The sequence below is a fragment of the Sander lucioperca genome, chromosome 6 (assembly GCF_008315115.2).
Source record: "Sander lucioperca isolate FBNREF2018 chromosome 6, SLUC_FBN_1.2, whole genome shotgun sequence".
Classification (NCBI taxonomy): Eukaryota; Metazoa; Chordata; class Actinopteri; order Perciformes; family Percidae; genus Sander; species Sander lucioperca.
Window position 1 is genome coordinate 11855390 of NC_050178.1, and position 21156 is coordinate 11876545.

Consider the following 21156-nt stretch of genomic DNA (forward strand, 5'->3'; position numbering starts at 1 on the left):
GGCTGCATCAATGACTAGTACTAGACTTGTAATAACACACTGGATCATTTGTATTCCAACATCAAACATGCATACACTGCAGCCCCCTTGCCTCACATTGGTAGCTCCGACCACTTGACTATTCTGCTAAGGCCTGCATACAGACCAAGAGTGAGACAAGAGCCAGTAGTAGTGAAAGACATTCACTATGGCCGCAGGAGGCTATTCCATCTTTACAGGGATGCTTTGAATGTACACAGTGGAGCATCTTCAAGGAGGCTGCAACATCTGGGGACTATGTAGACCTAGAGGAATAGACACAGACTGTGCTGGGATTCATAAACAAGTGCACTGATGATGTGACTGTGATTAAATCTGTTAAGCTGCGTCCCACCAATAAGCCATGGCTAACGGGGAGGTTCTCTCCTTGCTGAGGCTTCGTGATGCCGCATTTAGATCTGGGGATAGTGAGGTATACAATATAGCAAGAAACAATCTCAAAGGAGGAATTAGGGGAATTAGAGGCTAAAAGAGTGTATGGGAAAAAGTTGTCCAGTCATTTCACTAACACAAAGGACACAAAGCGCTTATGGCAGGGATTCCAAACAGCTACAGGCTACAAGCCAACTGCACGGGCAATGGACCCCTCCCTACCAGATAACCTCAACACCTTTTTCTCACGGTTTGAGGTTGCTGACAAAAGAGTGGCACAAAGGTGGGGACTGCCTCCTACCAACCAGGCCCTGCAGCTGACTGCTGACAGCGTGAAGAGGGTCTTCTACAACATCAACCCACAGAAGGCTGCAGGTCCGGATCAGATTCCAGGCCGTGTGCTAAAGGAATATGCAGAACAGCTGAAGAACGTCTTCACAAATATATTCAATATCTCGCTCAGCCAAGCCAGAGTGCCTATCTGTTTTAAAAGCGCCACCATTATACCTCTGCCCAAGATACCAAATCCAGCCTCCATGAATGACTACCGCCCTGTAGCCTTGACAACAATAGTCATGAAATGCTTTGAATGGCTTGTCATGAATCACATCACGTCATGCCTCCCAACCACTCTGAACCCATTTCAATTTGCCTACAGAGCGAACCGGCCTACGGAGGATGTCATCTCCACCCTGCTTCACCTTACTCTGACTCATCTGGAACATAAGAACACCTATGCCAGGATCCTTTTAACTTTTTAACACAATATTGCCACAACAGCTCATTGAAAAGTTGTTGTTGCTGCGTGTGGATCCTGGCATGTGCAGATGGATCATGGACTTTTTGATAGAGAGATGGCAAACAGTCAGGGTAGGTAACATAACATCTAAAACAACCACAGTAAGCACAGGATCACCACAGGGATGTGTACTGAGCCCACTACTGTTTACACTGCTGACGCATGACTGTTCTGCTAGTTTTGACACCAACTACATCATAAAGTATGCAGACGACACCAGAGCTGTCGGCCTCATAACCAACAACGACGAGTCGGCAAACTATACTAAATGCATTTGAACAGAATAACTCCCATTCTACATTAAGCTACTGTCTTATTTCTCAGCATGCTATGGAAATGTTCAGCAGAGGGGCTTGCTGCATGAGAGTTCAATATAATTGCATTCTAATTAAGCTAATAAACAAATAGAAGCCTTAGGGGACACAGTAATATAGCTTCATGGGAGAGTGTCATTTATAAAGATTACAATTCGTTGGCCTTAATTAGCTTCATGGCCTATTCACCCTTTATTGGAGCACCCAGAGGTCAACAGCCAAGACCCAGAGGGATGCTGCTGTAGGCCTAATGAACGCAACAACTGCTCTCTGAAGTCCAAGTTTAGATCCCTCTGCTCTGTAGCATCAATCTTCATTATGTGTTATTGTGCCTCCCGGGACATTATTGTGAATAATGCTGTTTATCTTTGTGCAGAAAAGAGACAAAGAGAGAAATTGAAAGGGACCAGGGGAGGTGGTAACAGAGAGCAGGGGAAGAACACTCCTGCCTGACATCTGGTCTCGCTGAACTCACTGCAACTCCCACTCTCTGTCTGACTAGTGCAATAACAGCAGTTTTTTGTCCTTGAGTTGACGGTGCCAATAGTGTGATGGAGACTTCATAGAGAAATAAACAACACCAGTCAATTCATCAGTCCATTCATGCATTGTAATGGCAGGACCTCTTTGTGTGGGCTGATTGAATTTGAACTGAGCCTATTGTGCTGAAGCCTCATTCCCATGCATGCCATTGTTGGACGCCTCTCCTCCTGCCTCCTGTCTTTGAGGCAGCCACTGATTTAGACCATTTCTCCAGGTAAGCAGGTGTCACTTCTATTCCTGAAGCTAGCATAAAGCTCGGTGATCACACTCCGTAGATAGACCAGATGTCCCTGTTTGAATGATAGAGACAGCCTCCCATGGCATTTGTTAAGTTTATCCTGGCACCAGATGACAAATAAATGACTGCTTGTAATGCTGAGGCAGAGGCCTGCTGTAAAGTGGGGATGAGCACAGCACATAGGCGGCTCGATAAGGTAAATCAGGACCCGGAGGAAGTGGAGCATTTAATTGCTCTGAAAGACGTGTGAACGTGGGCTGTGAGGCTTTGTGTAGCCTGTCATTTACAGTAAGATGATTATGAGGTGTGTTTGCTTTGACATGTTAATTCCTTAAATAAGTGCATTGTTTATGTAACAGCTCAGAGAATCAGTCACAGGTTTATTTTTATTTATTCATTTACTCATTTTAGTTACTTATTTGTAATTACGTTCCACTGCTTATATATTAACCTATAATAACATATCAAAATGCAATAGTTGAGTTTATATTTTGTAGCAATCATTTAAATTTGCAAAGCAACTAGTAACAAAAGCTTTAAAATCAATGTAGTCGAGTAGAAGCAAGTAGGCCACCATAAAATGAAAATACTCAAATATGGTACAAGTATCTCAACATTTTAAGTTAAGTTTAAGTACAGTCCTTGGATAAATGCACTTCGTTGCAGTGCACCACTGTCTGTTGTATGATGTGACGACACTATGGCTAAAGTTTAGTTCAGTGTTTTCACAAAAACAACTTAGTTATGGTGAGGGAAAAATCGTTGCAATTACCACTTTGTTGTCATGGTTACTAATAGTAACTAACTAACTAACTAACTAATAGCAACCGTTCGGTATTTATGGAATGGACCACCGGAGGAAAATAGGGGAGGGTCATGTCTTTTTATTCTTTATTGAAGGGAGGGTCACCCAACGTTTTTTAGTCTAAGGGGGAGGGTCACCCAACTTTTGTATTCATGAAAACAGCAACATTTCAAAGTGGCTTGTTTGGTCCATATTTTTCCATGTAGCTCTCAGTTTCCTGAGTGAAGCCATCATGGAGAAAAAAAAAAACTTCCGAATTGACGCCCTGCTTGCTGAAGAGACAAACCGTGTGAGCCGAGACCTCTCCCCTGGTCTGAGCAGCGACAGCCCAGCAGGCAGCCTGTTAAATCCTGCCGTCGCGCGGACACCCGTCTCCGTGGCCGCACAACTTCAAGGAATAATCCACAAACCGGGTGTCCTAAATAGGGGTGTCTATTCTATATGTCTAGAGCTTATTCTTGATGCCGATTTTGATACCGCGGTAAAAAAAAAAAAAGATTTTCTAAGAGTCCATGTACTTTAACTTGAAACATGAACTTCTTTATTAAAATATTTGAAAAATATCAAAATGTCATAACAAGACATACAAAACATGTGCAATAGAGCATAGAACAATATAATAAAGTGTTTCTAACAGTTGCGTGACCAGAGACGTTACAAACCCCAGGTAAATATTGGAGATGTATTTGAAAGATGGAGACAGCTTAGAGCCCAAAAGGATGCCGAGTTGGCTAATTTCCTCCTAAACAGGTAGCTAAGCATTAGCTTCAGGCTAATTTATCACGGCTACAAGGGACGGGCATTTTATGTCATTTCAACATTCGTGTACTCACATTGAATTATATAGCTAGAGTACCCGAGTTGGTTACTCGCAAAAACAACTGAGACACAGCCAGTAAAGTGATCCCGACTGGTCCTGGCTAACTGTGGCTAACGCCGCCATGCTAACCCTGCTAACGGCTTACATTACCAGAGGAGCAGGCAAGCGGGCCACGGCTGTTTACAACGTGTAGCCTGTTCAGTGGCTGTAGCCGACAACGGTGACGTTTTTTAGGTCGGTTAGAGTTGACTCTACCCACACTGATGCTGCTAACACTGGCATCGTCGCTAACGGTGCCTACGGTGCTTCAAAAAAATGGGCATCGTCTGTGTTTTGTCATTTTAGAACCGGAAGGTGTCGGTAGTATCGGTTCTCGTGACATCTCTAGTCCTAAATCTCCCACATCACACATTATCCGCGTTGGGTGGACAGCACCCCGCATTTGCATACACCGGTTTCACACAACTAACACAGACCTAGCCAGAGCACCTAAAGACAGCTGCTGTGGCGGCACCCGCGCCGGTATCATGATGCCACAACTACCAGATTATAGCAGTATATGATGAAATAAAATGATTTTATAGGCCGAAATTATCCAGACTTTAAAACACAATAGAATTAGTATGTACATATTGTTTATCCTGACCAGATTTAATTTTCCAAACACAGGCACAAATCTGTCACTCAAGAACCTTTTTCCGTTATCAGTTTTTACAGTTTTTAATGAGCTCTGAAGAACCGCTTGACTTATAATGAGTAAATCTACTGAAATGGCCACCATCTTGATGGAGTGTGATGTGTAAGATGAGAAAGCAGAGGTTAAGTCATGTACATATGTCATTGTTGTAAAAAAAAAAAACAGTGGCTATCTGTACATCTTTGCCAAGCGCAAACCAGTACAGAAGGCATTAATAAATTGTTGGGGAGGGTCATGCTTCTTTTCCCAATCATTTTGGAGGGTCATAGAAAAATGTATTGCTGACGAAGGGAGGATCAAGTCTATTTTGACTAAAGATCCCAAAACCCCTTTTGGTAGCTCAACAGTCCCTAAACAGCAGTGCCAAAAATATTTACTCCTTTGCTTTCTTTGTCACTTGAACGTAAACACGTTGTTTTTGGGGACTTGATGCTGTCTGTGTTCTTGGGAGGAGAGTACACAATAACAGTAACTGAGTGCTGCATGGTCTGACTAGACTAAACCATATTAGAGTGTGAGATAAATTAAGGTTTTACGACTCAACACTCAAAAGGCCCTTTGGTTATATGTTAAATATGATTATTCTCTCTCAAATGAGGAAAGAAAAAAAAATGTAGGACATTTCCCTGAAGCAAGATTTCAATTTTGTCTTCCATTTCATGTCTTACCTTAACAATGCTCGCGGCAATGGTAGAAGTTTTCCAAATGATAAAAAATGGAACTATCTCCCAGACATTGTGTGTACAGTTTTCTACAGAAAATAATTAGTGATGATGAGTGAGTAATATCATTTTGAGTGCCTTATATTAAAGCTGGGTGAGGGAAGTTTTTCAGGGTTTGTAAATTAAATTAATCTGAGGTATAGAAGAAGAAGGAACAGAAAGTAGGACTTCACTTCTATTTTACTATTCAAAGCCATGCTAGCTAATGGATTACCTCATCCTCCAAAAAAGCTGTTCACTCTCCGTGATTGTATAATTCTCTTTCATCTTCAGAGAGAGAGGAGATGGAATGATTAAACAAAGAACTCACTGATATCCCTGGCTGCTGTTGTCATGGGACTTAAGATGTGCAACAGTCACATTAAAAAATAACGTACACTTTGAACTTGAGCTTTATGTTCTTTACTGTGTGCAGTGTGTGATGATAGTTGACATTTCAGTACATTTTCCTGACTAGATTTCGGTGTAAAATCTAATATATAACAAGCAGTATGTGTTGAGCTCAGCTGGTCTCTTATTGTTTTCAGTGTGTAGCTGCTGTTGCTCAGTTTTAGTGTTAACAGCAGGTGATTTATGGGGTAAGAGAAGGCCAATATACACATTCACAGTAGTTTGGACTTTGTGGTGGACATACATCATGCAGCATATTAAAATAAGTCACATACTGCATTATTAATGTAATTTAATTGTCTGCAGTCATATGCAGATTTTCTGCAATGCTGTAAACTATAGAAATTATTTTTGGGATGCTGAGAGTGACACAATGCACACACTCTCTCAAGGATGTTTTTCCACAAAGCAAACTATCACAGCTAGTTTTCGAGGCCAGCGTTTTGATGCATTGTTTTATTAAATTCCAGAAGGAAGGAGGTAAGGATTAATTTGTTGAATCTGTCGTCTGACATGCTGGCACCGCTGATAGTGAACATGCCAGTATGAGGCTTTTCCCTCACCACGGTCCTCTCTTGTAGCCACTGAGCCCCTTTTGTTACACTGCCAAAAGACCTCTTTTAACTGGATCTACACATTTCAACTGTCATTGTTGTACCCCTTTGGCTTCTTACCCAGACTGTCTCCACTGAATGCCCAGCCTCGATTTCCATGCCCCCTTTGTATCCCTCTTGACCTGTAGCCTGTAGTGCTCCCACTGGATGTGGTCCAGGTCCACGGTTCACAAGGTCAGGCACATCGATTTGACTCGGGGATACAAGTGTGAGCTTGTGTTTGTGTAAAATGCTCAGGGGTCTCTAATGCACTGTGGCATACAGCCATCACATACATGTACGTCACAAACTTGCGTGCAGTTATTACAGAATTTAGTTAGTGTACCATTAAAAGGTACAGTATGTATAAAGGCTTTAGGCCGCCCTACACGTTACTGTAAGCCCAGTTTAATATGCAACTTAATTATATACAATATATGTAGTAGGGGGTCCTTGCTCCGTCTCTCTTTCAGGTAAGGGGTCATTGGCTTAAATAATGTTGAAGACCCCTGGTCTAGACTATTGGTGAAGTAACATTGATCATTTTGAGGGGGGGGATACATTTTGTCCCCACCGGGAATAGAGAGGCAGCGACATGTAGACCAGAAAGGGGGAAATGCCACGCATTCCCCCCAGCAAATCGCACCCTGAATAAAGGCACTGAAATATTTTAATACAAAATTTAACATTGGAGGTCTGTGTGGGACTGTGGTACATATGTAAACATTGCTGAAATGCAGTTTTAAAAAAGTTGATTAATGTGCAGTTGTGGAAGAAGTACTTATAACGTTAAGAGATGATGTTAAATATGTCACTTTTAAAGCTGGTTCGTCTGTTACTCCCGTTATTTCTTTACAAGCAACGTAGCATTTAAAAGGCTACTTTTTAAACAGAGTCCGGCACAGTGCTCACTCCACCTAAAACGCTATATTACATCACTTCTAGCAAATTTGTAATAATAATAATAATAATGGACAACATTGAGGGCAAAACAGCATCACTGATCTCTTTTAACCAAATATTATCTGGTCTTATTCAGCTAAAAATACAGAATCCATCTGCACATTAGCGTGTTGTTCACAACCGAGCCCGTCTGTAACCGGCTCGTCTCGGACAACGTTATCTTCAACTCTTTGCTATCTATTTATTTATCGCAAGTAATATCGTTATCGTGACATTCAAGAACGTTATTGTATATTTTCCTGATATCGTGCAGCCCTAGTCACAAGCCAAAAAGGTGTTAATCATATGTTTTATATGCACATTTTATTCTGCAGTAAGCAGTAACTATAGATGTCAGATATATGCAATGGAGTCATTTTATCTCAAAAATGTAGTGAAGTAGAAGTATAAAGAAGCCCAAAATAGAAAATACAAGTACCTCAAAATTGTACTTAATTACTGTATATGAGTAGAGGCACTTAATTACTTTTCACCACTGCTGCGTAATGTATATATATATATATATATATATATATATATATATACATTACATTTATTTATGTATTTATATATTTATAATATTTGTGTATCTGCACCTGCACACGTCTGTAATAATGTTTCAAAACATTCTTGGGAACAAACCAATAAGATATATAAATATATAAACAAATATCGCATACATAAAAAGAAGCTATTAAATAAGCTTTTGTCTAGCTGTGAAGATTTCTAAAGTATTGCCATGAGTTAGAAAAAAAAGCAATATGACAAAAAGAATTGCACTTTGCTAATAATAATAATAATAATAATAATAATAAAGTAGTTGTAAGCTTACCTTTTCCGTGGACTGTGAAGTGCCAAAGAAGATTGGGATGAATGCTAGCCAAATAATGCAGGTGGTGTACATGGTAAAACCAATGGGTTTGGCCTCATTGAAGGTCTCCGGCACTCCTCTGGTTTTAATGGCATAGACTGTACAGGTGACCATGAGCAGCATGCTGTATCCCAGCAGGCAGATGAGAGACAGATCAGAGATGTCACACTTGAGCACACCACGCGCCATCACCGGGTCAGACGTCCTCTGGTCCTCATAGTCAATAATGGCCTTGGAGGGATCCACGCCAAACCAGATGCACACCCCGAGCAGCTGCACTGAGGCCAGGGAGAACGTGATGACCAGCTGGGAGGCTGGAGAAATTAACCTGGGTGCACTGACAGACATGCTGCCCTGCTCAAAGATGCGGTAAATACGATTGGTTTTGGTGAGCAGGGCGGCATAACTAATGCTCATGCCCAGACCCAAGAAGATCCTCCGGAGGGAGCAAATTCCTACATCAGGGGTCGAAATCATCAGGAATGTTGTGGCATAACAGAGGAAGATGCCAGTTAGCAGCACATAGCTCAGCTCTCGGCCCGATGCTTTCACTATGGGAGTGTCGTTGTAGCGGACGAAGGTGACCACCACAAACACAGTGGCCATGATGCCAACGACTGCAATAAGCACAGGAATGACTGCCCACGGAGAGCTCCACTCCAGCTTAACAGTTGGGATTGGAACGCAGCCCGTGTGATTCACGTTGGGCCGCAAATCAAAGCGACACATCTTACACGTGTAGGTGTCTGCCTGGTACTGATAGCCATCACACCGCTCACAGTGCCAACAGCAAGGGATGCCCTTCACAATCTTCTTGCGCTCACCGGCCTGACAGGGATGACTGCAGATTGAGGAAGGGATCCTACGGTTGCCACCGGGCCACTGCATCGTACGAACCTGCAAGGGAGGGAGAGGAACACAGATAGACATGAATGGGCGCAGAGACGGACAAAGACAGAAGAGAAGAGATTTGAAGAGTACTACACTGTCCTTACGTACTATCCTGTAAAATGGTGGCATGTAGTGAGAGGTAGTGATGCTTTATTGAGCCAAAAAGGTGGAACAACAACTGGAGGGTGGTTACTTACTGTGTGAGTGTTTGAACCAGTATGTACGTATGCTCCCATGCTACTTGGTTTATTTATTTATTTGGGTGAGGGTGGAAAATGGGAAACTAGGGGTCAAATAAAGCGTTTCTCATATTCAGCAACATTTTTTCAGTGGGAGGTCAAATTATCGGAAGGGCAAGACACAAGAGGAAAGGGGAAACCCATTGTTTGCTCTGCAGGGAACTGACACAGTGTTTCCTTTTTTTGCTTTAGTAAATTGTTGTTTGTGTTAAAAAAAAATCAATACTCAGCTGTCTACGATCAGAGGAGTAAAAGATTAATTCCGTTTCAGGATACTATACTCCCCTAGTGGATTTTCCCCCTTTACAAGCATACTTGTACGGATAAATTAAATACATCATTTCAAACGGGTCTGCTCTCTTTGATGTTATGTTATAAATTTTTTTCAATTGTGGCTGTTCATTCAAAGCCGGAAAATTTGTATCTAAATGTGCATTTAATTAGGAACTCAAAGAACACTAATTAAATACGGCTTTAGAGTCAGAACTGGCACATTCCTCAGTAGGTGCCCACCACAAATGTTGCTTTTTTCTTTTTTCTTTCACAGCACATGTTGTTAGAAGAGGTAAAGAAGGCAAAGCTCCTCTCAAGCTGCTTCATGTGTTCAATTGTATTGTTTTTTGCCTGCCCATGGCTTCCTCTTCATTTTGTCAAAACATAATTGCTTTGGTTCTTTTATGTAATTTACAGTTATAATACCGTTACTTCATCACAACCGCTGCCCACAGTATTGTTTTTTGGAAGTCAGTGCAGTCTGGAGAGATGATATTAAATATCTGTCCTTAAGCTCTCATTGGCTTTCTTTTCATCACAGTCCACCCTGTTAATCATTTAAAGCGCCCTCTGGATATTTACACCTATTAAGATGGCACTAAGCACTATCAAATGGTTTGGGAGGAGTTAATGAGCAAACATGCAGCTGCAGAGCTGGAGAAAACGACTTTTAAGAGAAGGACTTTCATTACAAACACAAACACAATGTAACAGGCATAGAATAGAAAAGGCAATACTCACGTTGAGATGGAGCTGATCCGTCCAGTGGCCAATGATTTTGTATTCGGCTGTTCGGTTTCTGATCTGGTATTGGTAGATCTCATAGCGTCCAGGAGCATCTCCATTTTCATTGAAGAGAACTGGGTTTCCAGCTATGCCTAAATGAGAGAACAATCATAACCAACATCGTCATCATTATCATTTACTGCACATTACAGTTATTTTCTATGTAGTGAGCATGAATCTGTGAGCGCAAACTAATGTGTTGTCATTGATACTACAGTTATTGTTCCACTACATTAGAAACCAAAATAATGCATTTTTTTCTTCTTCCAATCTGGCAAGATGGCTGAGAACTTTTCAACTACTTTTTCCTTATGAGAAACATTTACAACTAGTGATTACAGTCATATTAGACGATTCTAAGGCATATGATTTACGTTCAGTGCCAACTTTCAGAATCTTATTATTCACTAAATAGTTTGCCTGCTAGTTTGTGTTGTGGAAGATGTGAGTGGGGTGGAGTTTGGAGTGGTGAATGGGCATAGAGCTTGTCTAATTTTAAGACCGCAGTTCACGTTCTGTCACAGACCAACAATAAATGTTAGCTTAGCCTGGTGTTTCTCTCATTGACCACTGGTTACCCTGATTGAAGAAACAATCATCTGCTCAGAGCTTTGGAGGTGGGATGAAGAATGGGGACTAAGTAGCTAGCAACCTACCTGCATCCATGAAAAGTAGAAAACATCGACAAAAATGGCAACAGGCGTTTAATGAGATTTAATTTTTAAAGTTTTTGTGACAGCTTTTCTTAAAATCTTTTGTTAAAATGTGATAGTTTTTTTAATTGCTCCAAGCAACTGCTACCACAGCTTCTGTGTTGAATGAAAATAATGTCAGCAGGATGGATACCGGTATCAATTGCCACTGATTGGATAGAGCAAAACAAAACATCCCCCCTCCCAAACAGAATTTGAATGAATTAAGTGAAACAAAAAGGCAGTTCAGTCTGATTATGAGACTAGATCTTCTCTTCAATGAAGTGTTTTAGTTTCCTAACCTTGACAACACTGTGGTTGCCATGTGCAAATAGAAAGAAAGAAATAATTTGCAGAAATAAGATGACCATAGGTTTTTACCGAATATCAACATCTCCAATTTACAAATAAGCATGGGAACAAATAAGAATGAATCTCTAAAGAGATTCAAACAGTGCAAAAAGATGGAGTGGAGTTTTCTCTGGTTGGACTTTCTAAGGTCTTTGGACAGTGAAAAACTGGTGCTGAACAGTTGGCTATCTTTATAACTGACCCCCTCTTAACGTCAAACACACTTTTCTCATTACTCATGTGTCCTCTGCTTTATCATTGTGATAGCAATGTATAACAATGTATTCCTGTGTGCCGTTTAAAGACAAGCTGTACTGATGTGTCACAAAGAAAAGCACACCAAGGATTTATCTGTAAGCTTCCCAATGGAAACAAGGAGAGCCACACTTCCAGTCCAGAGATCCATTCAATCATGGCAGGTTCTCCTTGAAGTGAGAAGGAGGGAACTTCTTGTCTAATTGCTTTTCAACTGTCACAAATCCTGTATACCTTCAAAAACAGATGAAAGCTGTAAACCCCTGCTGTTTTATTATCAAGCCCCCTGAAACAAAGAGTTAAACGTGGCCAATTGCTGCTCATGGATTTCTGCTGATGCAATTTTTTTTGTTGTTCTTGCTCTTTGTTTCGACGCTGGAGGATGCGGGGCCCTAATCCACATCTCGATGAGTCAGCCCTGCTGGATTACGGCATTACCGTTTCACTCAGTAACAATGCCGCCCACATCACAAAGCAGTTAGTGATCATGGGAGGATTACAGTGACTTTATAAAGCAGAGAGGCATTATATTTACATATAAATATTAGGCACATCAACACTATTGGTAAATTGTCATCTGTCCTATCAAAGACTTTAATCAGGCCAATTCTTTTTTTGCTCCTTTTCTCCAATTTTCCTGAGCTTTCCAGAGCGCTTTGAAGCTGTCAGCCCTCCACTGTCACGGTTGGGGTAACTGTATGCGCTCGAGTCTGTAAGTGCTCACATGGACAACACTGTCATGGAAAGAGGAAAATGGACCCTAAATGCCACACTGGTGATTCCGAGAGAATAATGCAGCAACACTACCACCGTAACACTGCTGATACTATATGATTATATTCAATAGCTTTTGGTCATGCTTGTTTTTCAAATTAAGACCTTTCACAGATTGACAGTCCTCTTACCACTGCTGTAAATATGCTTCTTCATGCACACTTAACACCTGCTGCTACCACTACTTGTTTATCGCACAGATACATTTGAGTCTGAAAAAGCCACATGCAAGCAAGAATTTGGAACTGATTAAAAACTATACATATATAGTTTATATTAGTTTTTGTTCTATCTGAAAGGACATGGAGCTCAGCGCAAATTCTTTTAGGAAGACTTCTAAAACATAATCACTTTCTCTCTCCTCTAAACGAATCAGCTGTAGCGGTGTTCACTTTTATCTTAACCAATCAGAAGCGGCCATGAAAATCACGAGCCAATCACTGCATGACATCCCTGTTTTAAACCTGTCTCTCTCTGCTGCTCAGTTGTCATTTCAGGATAAGAGCTCAACCCTCTTCCTCCCCTTGCTCCTCCGGTCTTCATCACACACGACTCCTGGATCCTCATCCGGAAGCCCACTACCGACGGCTCTTCGGTTTTGGTTTCCAGGCTCCTCGCGCCACCATCAGTGTCTAGACTCCATCGGGGGATTATCTTTCGGCTTTCTACCCCTTTAAAAAATTTATATTTTTTAAATAACGATGGAGTCTAATCTCCAAAGACTGTACATTTCAAATCATGCATATGTACAATATATAATTAAACTGTTAATCAATTTGGGAGTGACAGCAAGTTCAATTCTGTGTTGCTGAATTTTGGTGATGAGGCAAACCTTTTGGTTTGAGCATAAATTATGCCTTTAATGTTGGTATCCCTACTGTTTCCAACCATTTCTTCTTAATGTTTCATCTGTTACATGTTGATTAAGATCAATATCAGACCATGAGGGCTTTTCTTGTGCTACATCGGATGTTGTGAACATCTTTCCTGGGGAAAAAAAATCTTCATCACAGGTATACATGTCTGACAGCAATGACAGCTGCTTAAAATAAATCACAGACATGAGTAATAAGCAACAGCAGCAATAACCACCATGGATAGAGGACTAATAACACTGTTGGAATATGGGAAGCGCAGATCAAAAATACAGCAAAATGTGCTGCTTATCACCAAATATAACCGCTTATGCATTACTTATTTACCAGTCAGGTGTTTCTCAGCTGTAGTCTGTGTGTGACAGCAAATTATCTTCCTTTGTATTTATTTATTTATAATAACACACCAGAATGAGACTATTTAATATGAGAATAGTTCCCTTTAATTCAACTTAAAGAAGAGCTATTATATAGCATTTTCTGTTGTAGTGCCTGTATCTTTAAGCCCCCTCCCGAAAAAGCCCAGTCTGCTCTGATTGGTCATTGCCAATCAGAGCAGACATCTGCGACTCCCGATTCTCCGCTGTTGGTTTTACTTCGGAGCCTGAGACTGACTGCAACGGAGTATAGTATAGTAGGACTCTGTATCGTGAAAAATCACCTTGACACATGTTGCAGCAGTAATGTGACCCAAAATTGGGGAGAAATTACTAACATTGGCCACCAAGATTACAGCTATCAGGCGTTAGCACGAAGCTACTATTGTTAGCAGTGAACACTAATAGAATATAGCAGCACTTTCTACCATCAAAGGCTTCTAAACCAAATACTACATAACCGGACATGTTTCAGGGATTTCTCTGAAATACGTTTACCTCATTATTTTAATGATTTTTGTTTTGGCCACATTTAACATGAAAATCTGACATAACATTATAGATTTGACTGAAAATATGGAAAAGCATAATAGGTCCACAGGTATTTGGTGCCTCCATAGCACAACATACCTCTCCAGTGGCATGCATAATGGTAAAACCAATTCAAAAGACAAATCTGGCTTCTTTGTCTTTGGTAATTAATTGGCACATTAAGGCACTATGGGAAAATACTACCCAGAGTCTCTGTCTTCTAGAGGCAGTGGTGTTGTCCTCTTCATTAAGAGTGAAGACATTGGTGCATTTTTCGGCAGTATGGTCAATGTTTGAGTTGTAGATAAGGAATTAGGCCTGTCATGTGGCACAAATTGCTTGTCTAAACAGTCCGCTCACTAGTCAGGGGCATAATGAGTTCCACAGAGGTCTGTGCCACCGCTGCATTGTGCTGTGTACTAATGTGACGGGGTCGCATGTGTGTTCCACAGTACTCGTTTCCTCTCAAAGAAACGTTGGGGTTAATGACGTGCTTGTGATTATGTGTAATACTTAATGATTGTTGTATTGCCCCCCCCCCCCATCTCTCTCTCTCTTCCACCGCACATACATACCTTAGAATTACTCAAGTATGATCATTAATTCAACATAATATGTGCTTGTTCTGCATGGACGCAAAACCGGGACACCTTGGTGAATGGCTTGCTGCCCTCTACACCAGTCATTAACTTTTAATGACCTGTACACAGGCAAGTCATGCAGAATTTACCACAGATACACTTCACTCACTTCAATAATGTGTGTGTCTATCCTTCCCCTTTGTGACATTTGCATTGACACTCAATCATAAGCTTTTGCTATCTACAAGTGCTCCCGAACTGGGCGAAGCATATGTAAAACGTGGTAAATTCAGCATTATCAGCATAATGTACTGTACATTTCCACAGTACTAATGTAGATAGATAGATAGATACTTTATTGATCCCCAAGGGGAAATTCAAGGTCCCAGTAGCTTAAAGACATCACACACAACATATGCATACATCATAAACAGGATGATAAAATAACAAATCCACATGAATAATACGGACAATAAATGAAAAGATTTTAAATAAAAAATCCACATGAATGTACTAAGGGATGTATAAGCATGAGACGCTTGCAGTGACAGGGCAGGGACTGACCCTGTGATTCAGTATGCATGGTAAGGTGCTCTATGAGAGTGTGTGTTATGATGGTAGTGCAAATAAGTCCAATAGCGCAAGGATAAAGTCTAGAGACCAGCATTAAATATGGACAATATAATGTCACCAATTAGCTGCTCTTAGTTTCTCCTTTTAAACTGAAATACTGTTTTCAAGTTTCATGTATTCAATAATTCCCAACCCTAATCTGACCCTAGCCACCACAACATAGCCATATTGAACTGAAAAACGGTGCATTTAAAATTTTACTTCAATTTTCTAAGAGGATTGTGGTATTTATTCTCTCTAAAGTTGCATAGTCTCACTTTCATAGCATTTTCAAACGGGAGCAGGGTCACAACATAGGGAGATACCTCACTAAAATATGATAAGAAACACAAAATAATGGCATGGTTCTCTTTGCCATTGAGTTCAATAATTGCCTTAGCCACTATTTTACCTATCGATATTATTTGTAGTTGCACATCTTACAGCGTGTGTGTGCAACAGGTTTTAAGATACCATAATATTATGAATGGGCTTTATATTTAGAGATGTCCATTCTTATCATGCTAAGATGTAGATAGTCATATTTCTTTTTAATAATAGGGCTGGGTGTCATGCCAGTGAAAGCAAAACAGACATGTGTACTGGAAGCATCTTTTGAGTTGCACAACAATAAAGACGTTGCACATGCTTGAGAAGAGAGAGATAGGTGTGCAGTGACGGGAAACCCTCAGATCTCGCCTTTATTCCACACTCAAAACAGCTGTCCCTGGTGAAAATTACGGCAAAAAAGGCCACTGCTTTTGAGTCTGCGGCAGAGCAAAGGCACTTTTCGTGATTGCAAGAGACATTCACACAAGCTTCATTCAGTTAAAGCTCATTGAAGTCTGAACAACTCTTAGGGACATTGAATGCAGAGGTGGGAACAAATAAGAATGAATCTTTAAAGAGATTCAAACAGTGCACTTGAAAAGTTGGTGATTTAGAATAGAGAAAAAGCTACAGCTTTAGAGACATTTGTGAGAAAAAATGGAGACAATTTAAAGGCTCCTGAAAAGCACACGGATACTCCCAGACTACTGAAAATATCCCAGCCGAGCAAATACTTCTGTCAGATTATTTTACATCTTTTCTAAAAGGTTATCTGTCATCAGCTAGCTTACTGTGTCCCTGACCCTGACAGCCCACTGAGATATCAGAGATAAATGGTTTTGTGAGCATGCCAGGTGTATGGCCACTATGTGCGCCTTTGGTTTTTAAGAAGCTCTTTGACATTTGACCTTTATCAGAGTTTCATTACATATGTAACCTAAGACACAATGCATTTGCTAAGATATGGTCTTACTGGAGGGCTGTGCAGCTCTGCAGAGGAAGAAATGTGAATTATTTTTAGCAGATGTCTGCTGAAACTGCTGACAGTAAACAGAAATGTGTAACAATAGATTCTTGCTGGCTCAGCCTCAACATGATTCATCACAATAACAAAAAAAATGACCTACTTTTACATCTATTTCTTGCGATTGCTTTTTTTTTTTTTTTTTGAAAAAAGGGATGAGTGTGTTCTGTGTTTACTGGTGCGCAACATACTAATATCACAAGAAAGAGATAAATATTGTTTTTTGAAATGCACAATCCAGTAAGTCCAGTCCCAGCAGTTAGGTTGTTTTATATATCTGGACAAGTTCAATATACTGCTGTGTGCTGATGCAATTAGATGGAGTGTAGTGTAACCTTAAGGCAACCCCTCTAGTCATTTGGTGGTGTGACATTAATACAGTTTGTCAGGTTAGAACAAAATTCAGCTCAAAAGGATCTACTGCACTGGAGCGTCGTATCCCTTCTTACAGGCTAAAACCCTTGTTGAACCCACTCAGTCCTCATTGTGCAAATAATAAAAAAAGGATTTCTGTTGCGGGTGCACTTCCAATCTACACGCTTAAATAAGAGGCTGGTTTCCATTCTTGCACATCACATTTACCTAATGCTCTTGTAATATCTGTATTTTTCACTATTTTGAACATTTTATACATCATACACTTATTTTATGGTTGCTGTATCCTTTTTTTCTTACAATATTTTGTTTTAGTTGGTCCAAAACTCTAAACATTCCTTACAAAAGAAATCAGACATCAGTACCAAAAGGGAGGGAAAAAGCTGCCATGTCTTGTGGTTGCATTTAAAACTACAACTCTAAACCTAGTGCCAGACTCAGAAACTAAAAACTAAATTATATATAGATGGAATAAAACATTACAGACAGTACATGCAAAATGGAAAACTAGCACATCCCTTTGTACTGTAGATAGTTGTATAAACATAATTTATCTAGACAGAGACTATCAGGTATAGAAGTTCTGTCTGGGATAAAAAGGGAAGCTGTTTTAAACACAAACCACGATAACCACTGGACCAAACATGCAACCTGTTGTGAACAGCAGTCCATCAGTTGTTTTTCTCCTGCACACTATTGGATTCTGAGCAGCTCAGCTGGCGAAGGGCATCCTAATGGTTGTTGTTATTGTTGTTGAAGGAGGATTGTTTACTTATTCTACCTGATTTACCCAGAGGCTTTACATTTATCAGTTCAAGTTAGTAGTGTTGAGTACTATCTCAAAGAAATGTTGTTTGGACACTGAGGAAATTTTCTGCATATATAGGGTTAGTGTTAGTTTCTAGAATTGAAATTATATATATATATCCTGCATGCTGTATGTGCAGACAAGTCTCATGGCAGTTCGTGAAATGGTCACGTTATTTAATCTATTGATACGTGTTCACAGGGACGTTTTTCTCATGGTGGCCAGCATGAAAATGTGAAGTAATGTATTTCAATGGGAAGCATATTTCATGGTCACAGCACGAAAATGGTAGGGAGTAGTATAAAAAGCCGAAAATCCATGAAGGGAGATCGGTCGGGGTGGTGGATGGGTCAAACAACACAGGACTTTCACCTGGGCAAGCGGGGATCGCGTCCTGTGTGTGGCATTTTGTTTCCCAAAGTCTTCCTAATCATAACTGTCCCGTTATTGTCGCGCGTCCCCAGCAGCTGTCTCCCGCGGCCGTCTCCCGGCGTGTGAGGCGGCCTTTCCCCGTAGTGTTTTTCCTAAACCCAACCTCCGCCATCCCGTTATTGTGGCGCGTCCCCAGCAGCCGTCCCCCGCGGCCGTCTCCCGGCGTGTGAGGGGCCCTTTCCCCGTAGTGTTTTTCCTAAACCCAATCCGTTTTTTTTATTGTAGCTGGTTAGCTATGTAGGAATGACGCGCCCCTTAGCTCTTATTGGTCAAATGTTTCTCCACGTCAATAAACATAACACCACAACTATTGGAATCACTGAACAAGTCAGAGATGTTGGGGGATTGTTTATTATAACTATGATTCATCGTTTACACATTTCCATACCTTCACAAGTGAAATCTAGGCTGAAAACAAAATGAAATATACAAAATAACAGCAGAGCAGAAACAAGATGAAGAAGTGAGATGTTCTGCTCATGTGTCCAGTAGACACATTGGCCTGAAGGTTTGTGATTGGCTCTGAGCAGTTGTGCAGTCCAGATGATATCAGCGGTTACTTTATACAGTGGCAACCTCTCTTTCATTATAAAAATGTCACCCTTTTTGTGACACGAAAGCCTTCCAAATCATTCATTTAATTTTCTGAAAGAATTATTTTCTTTTACTTCTCAGATATGAATTAAACATTAAATTGACATTTTGCCAGTGCAACAAGTAGATATTTACAGTTTAAATTAGCTTGAAGAGCAGGAGTTCAAATGAATAATTTATCTGTACAAACACTGAATACTCAAGTCTCTGAGAAGAAATTTTAATTGTCTTTAATTGCTTTGCTTCAGAAAGGCATTGTCTATATAATGAAACTCTGGATCACTTCTCTTTGTGTGGAAGCAGTTAATTATTAATATGTCAGTCAACTTGACTGAGCTGGGTAAAATGTAAGGCTACATGGAGGAGATGGAAAATAGGTTATACAACATAACAAAGTAACTAAGGCGATGAGTTGTGACCCATTACATGTTGACATCTATAAGGTTGAACGTCTGGTTGCGCAAGGTGAGAAATGCTTTTTGGCGTGTCTGTACGAATGGCAACTTCAGTCTGTCAATTGTTCCACCACTTTGATCCGGACTGAAATATCGTGTGATTGATTTTCATGAAATTTTGTATGAACATTCTAATGGCAAGAAGATGATTCTGACTTTTCATCTAGCGCCACCACCAGGTCATGATATTAATGTGTACAATACCTTAGTTTACGACCAAGCGGCAACCTCTGGTCTAAAAAAATGAAGCCTCATAAAAGTTAATTGTAAAATTTTGGTTGCCTAAAAATGTCTTGCTCAGCATTTGGTTGTACTAAGAGACACTCTAAGGAGTCAGCTGTTCATCTTTACTAACCTAGCTAGCAATAGCAACCATATTTGATAACTTAGTTCCACCCTTGCATCCAATATGGTCACTTGGCCCCAAAAAATCAAGATGACGACGGCCATAATGCGAAATTCTAGGCTTCAAAATGGTAGTCCACAAACCAATGGGTGGCATTGGTGATATGTCCACTTCTTATATACAGTCTATGTTTACAACTAATAACTTGCAAAACTAATAGGATTCCCATCAGCCTCAGCTGTACTTTTGTTTAGCGCTAACTAGCATATTCACACAGTAAACTGAGATGGTGAACATGATAAATATTATACCTGCCTACTGTAACGTCAGCATTTTGTCATTGTGAGCATGTTAGCATGTTGACTCACTGCTATGAGGCTAACCTGGCTGCAGACTATCCCAATTCTCAGTTTGTACATCCCTGATTCCTCTTCTCGCCTCCTCTACTCGCATTTTCGTCCTGCCCACAGGAGATTTGAGCGGAGGAGTCAAGGAGGTGACACGAGGAGAGAGGAGATGAGGCAACAGGCATTTAACAAAATTAGACATCCTTAACTCCGAGCGGTTATTTTAAAGCAACGTCAATTAAATATGACGTGAAGTACAGCTGCATCACCTGTCAATTGTTTCGTTTTACCGCTGCATTTTGTGATCTCTGTCAGCTGAGTGGAACAGTTCATGACACACACACACACAAACACACACACACACACACACACACACACACACACACACACACACACACACACACACGCACACACACACGTAAGTATCCTTGATTATAGCTCATCCGGTGAGCTTCCTCGCTCTCCGATCCTTTCTCCTCGAGATGCATTTTAGGAATTGTGACATCCTTACGGATGGAGCACTGACATCGATTTCTGGAAAATCTGTCTTGTTTTTCCATAACAGGAGAACATTTAAGAGCTGATTTTGAAACAGCCTGATGATCAATTGTACATTAACTGTGTCAGAAATGTATTACTGCAAACTGAATTGATTTAAGTAAAGTACTCAAGTAAAGACAAACATGCATTCCAGTATTAAAAAACGTGACTGACCTGCAAAGTTTAGACGGCGGATGTGCTTGAGCAGATGAGTGCCATTGATGGAATCCATTTTAGCACAGAGGCCCACCTTCCCCGGGCAGAGCTCCTGGTGCATATTGTGCAGGGCATGAGCCATTGCATAGACGGCATCAATAACAAACTGCACTTTTCCTTCCTGCTCATAGTTTGAGTCCTTTCCTATCCGCTCCTGATCTGTAAGACACAGGCAGATGTAAGTTAGACACATCATATGCATTGTTATACAATATGTGTGATTTGCAAATAAGTTACATGCCGTTAAATGATGGGAAATGCATCCTGCGTGGTTACTCATTTGTCTCATTGTTAACTATGTCAAGTG

The 21156-nt window shown here is 40.6% G+C and overlaps 1 protein-coding gene across 2 annotated transcripts in view; it reads right to left on the minus strand.

Annotated features, from left to right (window-relative positions):
• LOC116051522 (metabotropic glutamate receptor 4-like) overlaps positions 1 to 21156 on the minus strand; it is a 191774-nt gene that overhangs the window by 30361 nt on the left and 140257 nt on the right. For both annotated transcript variants that reach the window (XM_031302018.2, XM_031302017.2), the window contains exons 7-9: positions 20808 to 21008; positions 10290 to 10426; positions 8107 to 9042 (exon numbers count right to left, since the gene is read on the minus strand). In XM_031302018.2, coding sequence (XP_031157878.1) covers positions 8107 to 9042; positions 10290 to 10426; positions 20808 to 21008 — 1274 coding nt within the window. The remainder of the gene's footprint in view (positions 1 to 8106; positions 9043 to 10289; positions 10427 to 20807; positions 21009 to 21156) is intronic.